The sequence below is a fragment of the Rhipicephalus sanguineus genome, chromosome 3, assembly GCF_013339695.2.
Source record: "Rhipicephalus sanguineus isolate Rsan-2018 chromosome 3, BIME_Rsan_1.4, whole genome shotgun sequence".
Classification (NCBI taxonomy): Eukaryota; Metazoa; Arthropoda; class Arachnida; order Ixodida; family Ixodidae; genus Rhipicephalus; species Rhipicephalus sanguineus.
This window is the reverse complement of record NC_051178.1, coordinates 162266393-162278692: the sequence shown is the minus strand read 5'-3', so window position 1 is coordinate 162278692 and position 12300 is coordinate 162266393. Positions and strand designations below refer to the sequence as shown.

General features: G+C 43.1%; 1 protein-coding gene across 1 annotated transcript in view; it reads right to left on the bottom strand.

Moving 5' to 3' along the window:
* Positions 1 to 12300, bottom strand: part of LOC125756124 (uncharacterized) — a 145690-nt gene that overhangs the window by 93508 nt on the left and 39882 nt on the right. The window contains exons 17-24 of the mRNA XM_049414206.1: positions 9448 to 9760; positions 6744 to 6965; positions 5712 to 5974; positions 4734 to 4837; positions 3757 to 3880; positions 2652 to 2843; positions 1843 to 1965; positions 698 to 882 (exon numbers count right to left, since the gene is read on the bottom strand). Of these exons, the coding sequence (XP_049270163.1) occupies positions 698 to 882; positions 1843 to 1965; positions 2652 to 2843; positions 3757 to 3880; positions 4734 to 4837; positions 5712 to 5974; positions 6744 to 6965; positions 9448 to 9760 (1526 nt within the window). The remainder of the gene's footprint in view (positions 1 to 697; positions 883 to 1842; positions 1966 to 2651; positions 2844 to 3756; positions 3881 to 4733; positions 4838 to 5711; positions 5975 to 6743; positions 6966 to 9447; positions 9761 to 12300) is intronic.

Here is a 12300-nt window from a genome sequence, read left to right as displayed (position 1 = left end):
TGTGTTCCTGCTCCCATGTAGTGAAACGATGGAAACGTTGTTATTGCGGGGATGCGAGAAAGCCTTCCAGAGATTGCATTTACTTCGATGGTTCATGCTGCTTTGGTTGCTTGTTTTCATAACCCGAATGTCATCGTAATACGAAGTGTTCTTTCTTTTTCACGAGAGTTTCAAACCTTTCCTTTTCAAGGAAATGTTTGAAATATGTTACAAGGACAAATAATAAAACAACTACTAATACAACCGAAGTTATGAATGCTTACGTCTTCATGTCTTACGACCTACGGTTAAATAGACTCGAAGAAACTTCGCGTTTGATTTGACAATGCTTTCGCACACTTCACAAGGACTGCGATGATGATGATGCCACAAGATTAGCAGGATAAGCGGGAAATACCCACACCTTGAGGTTCACAAACAGCTTTGATCGAGAAACCGCGGGTTCGATTGCAGACCCACGATGGTTTGAGTGGAATGAACAAATATAGAACTATGCAATGTGCGAATGTAACTGAAAGGCAATGCTTTTCTCACAGTCTCGCAGTCTTGCTTCGAGACGTTGACTTCAATAATTAATTCAATCGATAGGTGAGATTAGGAACTTGTTGGTTTATGTTAACAGGCCTCAGGAGTGCGCTCTGAAAACCCGTTTGTGGAAGGAAATTTTATTATTGCCTGAAATATGACGCTCCGTCACGTAGTAGTTACTTCCGGTTGCTGACTACGAGTTTGATTTCTGAGTTCTTGAAGTGCCTTCTGTCCGACCTTGTTAAATATAACCGTCATCAGTGGGTTCTTGGGACCACAAAGCCCCTGGAAATCATCCAAGTCGTTGTTGAACACCATGACACCGCGATAGCCTTCTCGTAGGATGAAGTCCATCTGCAACGAAGTAATATAAATAAATAAATAAATAAATAAATAATAAATAATAAATAAATAAATAAAAAAATAAACTTTTCTTCCCTGCACTATGTTTATCGTAGTCAAAATAGTCCTGCCATTGTTCACATCTTAGATCTTAACAAACGTGAGTTGTAGCTGTGGAGAAATCTTTATCGGAAATACTTGGCCAGACGGAATGGCAAACGCTGAGCTTCTTAAGCTTCCTTGAATGAATGAATGAATGAATTATATGCATTTGTTTCTGGAGATATATCTGAATAAAACAAAACTCACAAGGCCTCCTATTCGCCGACTCGAAGGCAAACGCCATTTTCTTCTTTTTCTTCTCAGTCAATGTATTGGTCATCCCCCCCACCCCACCTTCCGGATGCTTTCTGCACCTAACGTGGACACTTAGCAATGCTTCCAGGATCGAAGGCATTATAAGCTTTCTACCCCTCACATGGTTTTGCACTGCCTCCGTGATCGGTGCACCTTTGACCAAACGACGATGTCATTTGATGACGTCATGACGACGTCACATGGTGATCTGTCATGATGCTGACGCGTAACGCCGACAGTTAATATTCGCGTTTGATGAGGCATCCAAAGTTTCGCCTTATAAAAATGAAATTGAGGAGGTGGTTTGTTACAGGCACAGGAAAATAATACCAAAGATCACGCAGACTTAAGGTTGCGATCTATAGGTTATATGCAACAGGCAACTTTCCCTCGAAATAGCCAATAAAAACACAAGCCTTCAAAATTTACCTTTCGATTTGCAAGTTAGCATGGCTGATCAACAACTCTAATGGTTAGAATCAATGAAGTGACCCAATATGACTCAACGATGTGACTCAGCCCCATATGACCTCAAGGCTCCTTGATCGCACACCTCTTTCATTTCTCATAGAATAGCAGGAATGTTAGTCGGCGCCTTGTGACGTTTACACTCACCTTGTGACCTACGCTTTCTTCATCTTCATAGCCAATCCATTGATCCCCCTTGTAGGCATAAGGACACTTTGCTACGTTATCAAATTCACGCGTCCAGCCACCCTTCTTGAGGTCCATGCATATCTACTCACAATAAAAAGAAAGAAAATAAAAGGCAGCAATGACGCATGTTCAGCGGCTACCCTTATGACAACACAAAACATTTAGATGATTTTAACAACTTATCGCGATTTAGCGCGGCCGATAAAGCTGCATAGTAGAAGAGCCTCCGACTTGCACTTTCGAGAGCATGATGCTTTCAAAGTTACCTTAAGACAATAGCCCATCGGAAGCATACATACATACATACATACATACATACATACATACATACATACACACACACACATACATACATACATACATACATACATACATACATACATACATACATACATACATACATACATACATACATACATACATACACACACACACACACACATACATACATACATACATACATACATACATACATACATACATACATACATACATACATACACACACACACATACATACATACATACATACATACATACATACATACATACATACATACATACATACATACATACATACATACATACATACATACATACATACATACATACATACATACATACATACATACATACATACATACATACATACAGCAAATGGGGGTTGGGTCACACCTGAGCGAAGGAAGAAACTTTACGCCCTGCATATAGGTAGCCGCACAGTTTTGTTCATAAGCACAGAAATACAGGGCACACTTTTCGCACTACCTCGTAGTAAGCCTTCAGTTCAGTGGAATTAACGTAGGGTCCCGCCTCGGCTTGCTCGTCGAATTTGATGCGCGCCTTGACTCCGTGATCCCCGGCGTCCAAAAGCACGTACGATCGACCGTAGAAAGCGATGCCCAGCATCAGCTTCCGCTTCGGAGCGCCCATGCGGACGAGCCGTTTCATTCCCTGCGCCTGCAATGATAGACACAATACTTGCCAGACTGTTCGAGCTATAGAAATTAATAAGGTAACGACGTTGCGAACGTTAAAGCTTCTAGTGGCACAAGTAGACAAAACCATCGTACCAAGAGTCAGCTTCACTGAAGGTATAGGTGGAGTGGAAAACCTTCGCATTTTGAATAATGTGGTCTTGAAAAACGCAGCATAAATGGGCAGCTTGGTAAATGACTGTATGCGTGGATTGTGGGTAGACAGTCTCTGTATTTTCGTAAGGGAACAAGAAAGCAGTGATTTAAGAAATGTACATCGCTGAAATGCGCACGCGGCAACAACAAAGTAAAATTTTTCGAGGACCTTCTCTCCAAAAGATCCTCGACGTTGCTGCGGATGCAGGATTAGTTGTGTACTGCAAAATATATTTCTAGGCTCTTAGTAGTTTGCAGCTAGTAAAGGTAAACGCGCCGCGGTAGCTTAGAGGGTTCAGCATTTTGCTGCTTAGCGCGAGCGCGCAGGTATCAACAGGGGTGAAATACAAAAATATACTCTTGTGCCTTGTTGTGTGCTCCAGTTATTCAGTATGTCGAAGATTAACTAACTAGCTCAGGGTAGTATTCTTGTTGATACAAACATAGTTTTCTTAGAGTAATTCATTGTGTAATTACAATGTAGTGTTGAAACAAACGAGGGGAATAAAAGCAGTACGCGTTAGCATTACGATAGCAGCTATTATGAAGAATTCTCATGTTGTGCGAGAGTCAGGAATAAATAAATAAATAAATAAATAAATAAATAAATAAATAAATAAATAAATAAATAAATATGCAATGAAGTAGTCTCTGTTCTTTCGCAGTAGGCGTTATGTGTCAGATTTTCATAGCGGTTGTCTGGCAGGTTCATCCCCCTTTTCGTGTACTTGCCTACTCACAATGGTAAGGTCTTGGAAGTATGGCGGGTCATTTCTTCTTTTGTATAATATGCTGTGTACGTCGGTAAACCGGTTCCAGGTACCCCGGAGGTCGTACGCAAGGACATTGAACCAGTCGACATATCTGAAAAATAAGACAGATTCGGAAAGCATGTTACCCCTAAAATTATCCGTTCTCGCTCAGTTTCTGCCCATCTCTACTGAATATATGGCTTGTTGTGGAAAGGATACTTCTGCATTACTAATTATAGCAAGAAAGTAGTATGACAAGTAGGCAGATGCCGCGTACATTTAGGACTTTCTTTCGGATTCGTTATGTAGCTATCGAAGATTTTATGACGTGCTCAAGTAAATTCTATAGAAATTTTCTCGTGCGTGCGCAGCAAAGGACAAAGATCAGCGGCGTAGGCAGAAATTTGGCTCGGGGGAGGGAGGGGGGTACGTTCTTAATCAGACGTGGGGTCCGGGCAGGTGAGTGTGGTCGAGTGCCATTTTGTGTTCTCTGTCCACTTTCGAGGAAGGCACGGGCCCGGTGTGCCTCCCTGGCTACGCCACTGATAAAGACGAAACTTTCTTGCTTTCCTACGAAGCTTGTGCTGTGGTAGCTAGCAGTGCTATTACGGTGTTTAGTTCAACGGTGCCTATGGATTGCGACAGCTCCAATATAGGCGGCTCTCGTGTACTGCGCATCATGTTCTCGGCATAATTTTTGCGTAACACCAATTAATATGCATTTTATTACTGGGAACTATGGGTTATATATTGCGCGAGCTGTTCTCGAGTTAACTAGTAATTCATAGACGAATTTTTTTTGTCAGCAACAAACGTGATATAAGTACATTACGAGTGTCTATACCACTTCAAGATGTCTAAGCAGCCGCATGGAAGCCGCACACCCCTCTATCCTTTCGGTATTTTATTTTCACAAATACCCAACCACTGCCTGTATCCACGAAAGCCTGCAAACTTTTGCGCACCTCTCCATGTTTGCGATGTCGTATCCACCATCAAGGTAGTTTTCTTCCAGTGGAACGGCCGTCGTCAAGTAGAGGGGGTATTTAGCGAAGGCTTCTTTCAGCTCCTGGAACATCATTGCAAACACGCGTGGTATGAAAGAATTAGCGCAGCTTGCGCCAAGTTGCGCAAGGCTGGGTCATAGCAACGCTAGTGGGCACGTTTCAGCCTCTCTTGTTAACCATCTGTACAGAATGCGTGGGCGGTTATTGAGAGCAGTGGCGGTGCATGATGATGGTAAATTTCTGTCTACGACAAACAGCAAACCTCGACCATAACAAGTCTGCTGTACAACCCGTTCTGATAGCAAAAGTTCGCTAGTAGTTAGCATGGCAACAATGCTCCTATCAGTAAAAGTAACAGTTGTTGCCTCACGGTCGTTTTAAGGCGGGACTGGACGAACGTGTGCAATATATATATATATATATATATATATATATATATATATATATATATATATATATATATATATATATATATATATATGTAGAAACAGCCGCTCCAGCTTTCATTTGAACGAAGTCTCCCGCAAGATTTGAACATGCAAATGTTGTCTGCTGAGAAACAAACAAACAAGACTGTCCTTCCTTTCAGATTTACAAGGGAGCTACTCTGCGCATTTGTGACACAGAAGCATATTTGTCATCTCTAAGCATTTATTCGCTCATTATTTACCTCAGGTGCGTGTGGTCATGAATGATAAGATTTGTTCGCGATTCTAAAGCAATGTTTTCTCCTATCAAGGGATAAAATAGCAATGCCGCTGCTCCAGCGACTCCATGATGACTTCCAGACAATACGTGCCCAACTAAAGCGGCAATCACTCAGTAATATAAGCCGTGGAAACTGCGGTGACAGCAGCACTCAGTGTACATTGTTTGCAATGTCATGCACAGAAAAAAAAACAAAAAAACCGACCTGTCCGTGATTTATATAAGTACCTTGAGCAAGAGCACGAAGTTGCGCTTGTCCCGCGGCTTACCGCCACGCTTTTCGTATCCGGGATATTTCCACAAAATTTCGAGGCCGTCAAATTCGTGGTCGCGCATCCAGCGGACGGCACTCTCGACAAACGCAGCCCGTCTTTCAGGCCTGCTGACCATGTCCGAGAACACCTCGCCTCCCAGATCCCAACCCCCGACGGCCAGCATCGTCTTCAGGTACAAGTGACGGTTCTTGAGGTCGGTGAAGCCCAGGTACTTTCCTGCAACATAACCAAGTGCGAAGCGTGCGTGTGTACACAGCATCAGAAGTGCCATGACAAGCAATCGTTGCTTTTATTTTCGATGGTTTAAGGCATCTTTATAACACGAGCGATTTAGTAGGATAAAATCATTGCTTATCACGTCTTGTCATCCCTATTTTGTTCGTGTAAACTCTAACAGCCAGTTTTCCCTCCTCCTCTCTAACTTTTCTTCCCCTTCCCCAGTGCAGGGTAGCCTATCGGGCTCAGCCCTGGTTAACCTCCCTGCCTTCCTTTTATTCATATTCTCTCTCTCTAATAAATATAGTTATTGCTCTTTATTCCATAACATAAAGATCAAGACGCTGGCTGCTTGATGTGTAGCCTGGCCGTAGCGCGTCTACGGTTATTTCTATTGGAAAATTTTTAGAAGTTTTCATGGTGTTATGATGGCATATGCGTAAGCCCTGAAGCGAATATAATTTTTTGTGTAACCGTATCGTGACTATCCCAGTGTTTTTCATAACACGTCATGATTATTTATAAATATTGTGATTCATCGTGCGTTATGAAATCGTGAATTTATGCCATGAGATCGGGGTATCACTACGGTAATTCGCGAACTTTACGGAGGTACACCTGTATGAAGGATGCACGGGATGTTTTGCGCCAAAGAAGGGAATCAGGTTTTAGTGTAAACACATTCGTAACATTTCCCGCTCTTCGTCGCATCGCCACCGCTCCACCTTCTCGCAATACAAAGCCCATAAGACGTGGAAGTGAGACTTACGTTCATCCTCTTCGTATTCTGGAATCATGCTTTTAATCTCGAAGGTCTCGTTGTCGATGCCAGCGAAGGCAAGGACGACAAACGTGCACATGTCCAGCGGTACATCTTCTATGCTGTAGTTTGCCGGACTTGGACGCTGGCTGGCCCAGCCGTAGTAGTAGCACACCACAGGAACTTCGAACTTGTTACGAGGAATCGTGACTCCTTCAACGGCATCACGGCCTGCCGTTGCGAATAAACAGGTGGAGGAAACATTTAAAGGGACCGTAAATAATAAAAAAATTCTCGTTATTAAATCATCATTTCACAATAACAAACACACCATACTTGCACGGAGAAAACGCTTGGCAAGGGAAGAAACGCGCTAAACGAAAATACCGGTGGCGACGTCGAATTCAGGTTCCCGCACCAACTCGCCGTGACGTCACAGATTTTAACAACGTCTGCTGAGGACTACATAATTACTCACCGATCGAAATGAGTTCACTTGTTTTCTGTGGGAGCCAAGGACTTAGCATTGCATGTTTCAAGAAATTTCGCCGTGCTAATGCGGCCAAAAGATGAAAAGCAAGCCTGTGATCTGTGACCTTACACCGACATTCAGGTGCTAGAGTATCGGCACGAAGTTCAAAATGAAAGTAGACCTATCTTTTCTCCGCTAGTAACAAACTTGTGATGGCGAAATCAGCGACAGTAAAGTTTTAATTTTTAAAGAATGACTCGTTTAGTGTTTAGTGTTTGGTTTAGTGTTTCATTTTAGTGTCCCTTTGAGATAACTTTATCGCAATGTCCTTTAGTTAGTTTGCAACGTTCAACGAAGCTACAGCTACATTGCGGGTTTGAAGCGAGTCCTTATATTGTTTGGTAAAGCGGTACGGTGCTATGCAACCACTGTTTGTTTTCAGGTGGCGTTTTAGTGGCGGAACATAAATTACTCTAATAATTCTGTTACAGTTGATAATTTTTTCTTGTTTTAGTTTCGCATGCTACCTCATCCCAGAATTTTCGCTAATAGCCAGGAGAACAGCTGTACAAGAATAGGCTGAGGCCAAAGATTCCGAGATTGTTTCTTTGTTTTCAACATCAACAACACGGTTTCAAAATGTATGCGTATATAGTAGATAAGCAAAATTTACCACGCTGATCACGTGTGCTGCATTCATTACGCAGTTTCACCAGACAATTTTGTTTATTTTGCAAAGCACCGGATAACTAGCTAGTTGTTTAGACTATGAGAGAAATATTTAGAGTGATCAATCCTGCGATCTCTGTTTCTCTGACTACATAAACACTGCTCAAACATTACTTTTATTCACGTAGGCATATAAAAAAACCACTCATACATAGCGATAAAAAGGTGTAGCCTTGTTACATTCTGCTTAAGGGTGACTAAAACCAGTCGCTTGAAAAAAAAAAGAAGTAAATAGACAAGAAACACCCCACACCGCACCACATCATACACCTTGTATGGGCGCTAAAGAAATGAGAGTCCAGTAACGCGGTTATAGGAAATTTGACAGTACGTCTTTGTGAGGTTCATATCGAGCTGCAGCTTGACCTTTCCGAAGAAAATAACAACATCAACGATACTGTAAACGCAGTTTGAGAAAGAAGAAGCTACTGGAACTTGCTCAGCACTACAGCGCAACAAGTGCTGATAGTTGGAAACTCTATAGGGATGCACTTAAGTTTTTCTCAGAACTGTCTACAAGCCGAACACTAATGGATAGACGCTCGTTCCTTCCGATGAAGGCAATGACCTCCATTAACGCACAGTCAACGATGGTTGTTTTCTAGAGCGAGGTTTTATGCTTCGACATCTCTGTTCTGAATGCGGGCAGATGCCATTTATTCATACGTTACTCCAGTCTACTCATTAAAGATGATTCCTGTCGCGCTCGGTGAGCCTGAAAAATACAGCATTAAGAGTATGTGGTTCGAAGTCATTTGATAAACTTATATATTTATCAATCAGTCAATAGGGCTATCAAAAGTACAGTTTGCCATGCTTTGCGTGAAAGTTACAATAGACGAATGATTCTGCTATAGTAGGCTTTCTAGGACGTGCGCAATGAAATGATTTACTTGTCAAAGCTTGATAAACTGTTGATACATCACAATGTGGAATCAGCCAACGGACTATAACGTTCAGGCCCACTTTCTTGTAGAATGCTGTTTAAACATGTCAAAAGGACAGCGTATATCACAGCTTATTGTCCCGTTGTGGTCACAATGACCAGCCGTTACGATGAGTTTAAATGCAGTCGTTGAGAAGTATACGTATATTAAGCTTAGTTAAGCACGTCAGTGGTATTAAAGTAGACCTTCGCTTTGAGAGCGAACGAAATCATACTCAGAGCCAGCATTTTTTAAGCGCATCATGAACAAAGCAGCTGCAAACATGCTATAGGACCCGGTTTGTTGACTCAATTGTACTGGTGAACCTATTTTATGCGTGATCAGATTAACTCAAAAGAAGTGCTACAATATCCTTTACTTCAGGGTGCCTTACTGCCAAAGTCGTTTCTGTCAGGAAGAAAACTATGCGAAATCTATCGCTTTGGTGCCTTCACGCATGAAATATGTCGCCTGCCTTTGTGTGAAGGGCAAAGATAACCCAGGTCCGCATTCACACGCTCCTCGCCGTCTCTGTAGGCAGACATTCGCTCATCAGTTTTCTTCGCGCTGAGTAAACATACATTACCACTGGTCACCGCTGACGCCGGTTGTTGAAGGGCGGCGAGCAGGAGAATCAGCAGCGCAACACGATGACGCCGAGTGTTTTCTATGCTCTCAAGATTGCGCAGGAAAGAGTCCAGGAATCCTCGCAACACTTCTCGCATGTTCCGAAGCGGATAGATTGCGTTTGTCCTTGTAGAACCGCGCAGCCACAAAGTTGTTACCCCGTTGCGTTCACGCTCACCAAAACAACGAGTAAACGAGCCGTGAGAGCCAACTTGGAGATGCTCTATACATTTAAACGATAGCCGCAGACACCGACGAGTGGCCGTTTCTTTCTACGGCTCCTATTTTTTTTGCTCGGAGACAGCGGCAGTGACTTCATAGTCGCTGAACGAAGCCAGCTGACACGTGCGGCAGCAGCGGCGCCGGTGGCGATTACCCCGTCTTAAGTTGCACAACCGGCTTTCAAGCGTAGGCAAGCTCTGTGTGTCTCAGACGCTCATGCGCCGTCGCCAGCCAAACCACGATGTTTTGCCTGCACGGAACACAACGTCAAGGCGTTTCGAAGAGACTTGTTCGCCTCAGGCGTTCCTGCATGTTTCTCGCTCGAGCTCGCTTTCTTTTCTGTTCTAGTCTTAAGTTTTCCTGGCACCAAGCGTTGATCATTGAATTTTCAGACGTTTATTTAGGGAAGGCCTGTCATTCAAATAAAAGCACACAGGCTTTGACTTTGATTCCTGCTTAGCATGGATTTAAGCTTTACTGTCTGGATGACGGCCAATTGTACGAGTAAGTTTTTATTATGAAATTGAAACAAAGCCTGTCGCTATGAGGTAAATGTCTTGTAGCCTTGGTGATGGTGGGCCTCTTGCAGCAGGTTTCCTTCTGGACGTCAGAACGTTCTCGTAGTCTTGAAATTTCAATCTTGCTCTGGTGTAGGCGATGGATGACCGCTTGAGGGAATTTTAATATTTGAAATAAGCCTGTTTTTACTGTATTCCGTGAAGGGTTTCTGTTCTCCGTTATGTATTCAGAGTTATAGGCGGATAGCTGCTTCACGATGACATGTGTTTGTGCGACTGTGAATGAGACAATTTTTTGACAAGCTCTAATTTACCATTTGAAACTGGGTATCCTATTGTTACTATGTTACTAAGAGCACAGCGCGTAACCCTCGACGATATACATGGAAACACCGAGGCGCTAGTTGCATTGTGGGTAACTATGTACCACAGCTATTCCGAAGCCAAGGTATTACACGACATCAATTAGAGTAAGTTCTACACTATGCCCTTTCATGTAATGATGAACGTATTTTTTTAATTCTACGTGTCACTGACAGAATGATCACGTAACTGGACAATATGTTTTCCAGGGGACGCCCATGCCGTACAGGCTTCTTGTTTGTGTCTTTGCGATAAGTAAGTGCAAATTTTAGACACTTGATGTGTTTGATGTCGGTTATAATCGGAGGGCCGATCGGGTGCGATTTTGCTTGTTTTCTGTTGCGTAACGCAGTGATCTTAAAGCCTGAGCTTGCGCGCTGTAAAACTAGTACGCCAACGCTATTTCATGTCTATTCTAACTCTTCTCTTCTTTTTTGATCATCGTGCTGTAGATTTAAGATTGAATTACAGGACATGGTTCTCATAGTTAAGTGAATCACATTAAGAAAAGTGGTATGTGGAGCTGATAATGTCAAGCTCATTAAAATTAAAATAAAGCTCTAATAAAGATGCATAATTATGTTGAAATAAGTGTGTCTCGTACACGAGAGCCTATGCTTGATTTAGGCGAAGTTTTCAAAGCACGGTCTTCCTCAAAATACTTGAAGTCCTTGGCAGCGTTACCAGACTCGTAATGTCGCCGCGTACAACGTTTCTTGCTCTAATGCTTCGCAAGTTGAGTTAGACAAAGCTGCTCGCTCTGTTCTGAACACGTAAGCATGCTGTATGCAGTGCCCGTATGAAGTAGCAGTGGCATATCTTGTCCGTCGGGGCGTGATGTCGCAAGTCTTGAGAAAATAACTATACACAAAAAGCAAAAACCTTCATATTGTCATGCTGAGTAATTTACGTGCTAGTACATGCGTACAATATCATTACAAGGCACGTGAAAAATTGTTACCTCTGCTCACCGGTAGGGTTGATCGCAGAAGATTGCTCATCAGAAGCGTCAGTGTTTGCACACTTTGTCAGGACTGGTGCATTCCTCTGCGGAAGCCCCATGCTTCAATGTTCCATTCTATCCAGCCAGTGACAGCTCTAAAGGGTACAATTTCATTGACCAGAACTCCAAGTTTATAGTGACAGCATCCAAACACCCCCTAATAACACTTTCAAAGAAAGTAGCCGCGCTGATTTAAAAACACTTTAACTGCCGTAAACACTACGCGCTTCATGAAGTTATCTTTCGTTTTTGCTTTGCGCGTCGTAGCGGCTGACACGTGCAGTGAGGAGAGCGGTATAGAGGCTATCTTCTAGTGTTGCACAACCGGCTTTGGAGCATGTGTCGCCGTGCTCCTCGGGGGCGCATGCGCCTGCCAAGACGCGTGCGACTCGCCAGCAACTCAAGCGACGCCGTCGTGACGCATGAAGGCTGGTATTCGTTCGCTCCTCCCCCTATCCTCCTTATCTCCCCCCTCCCCATCTTGAAGGGAGGGGGCTATCATGGGCTCCTATTTTTGTTTTGCGAAGCTCGTACAGCCACTTAGCGGATCGAGACATTTAGTGGAATGCGAAGACGACATTACGTTTTCAATCAGTACTTGTAACTGTTATCATCAAGAAATCTTCCCTCACACACTGTACATCTGGATGGGGCATACACGTGTTCGAAGTAGTAAGAAAAGTGGTTTTCTGAGCTAGCATACCAG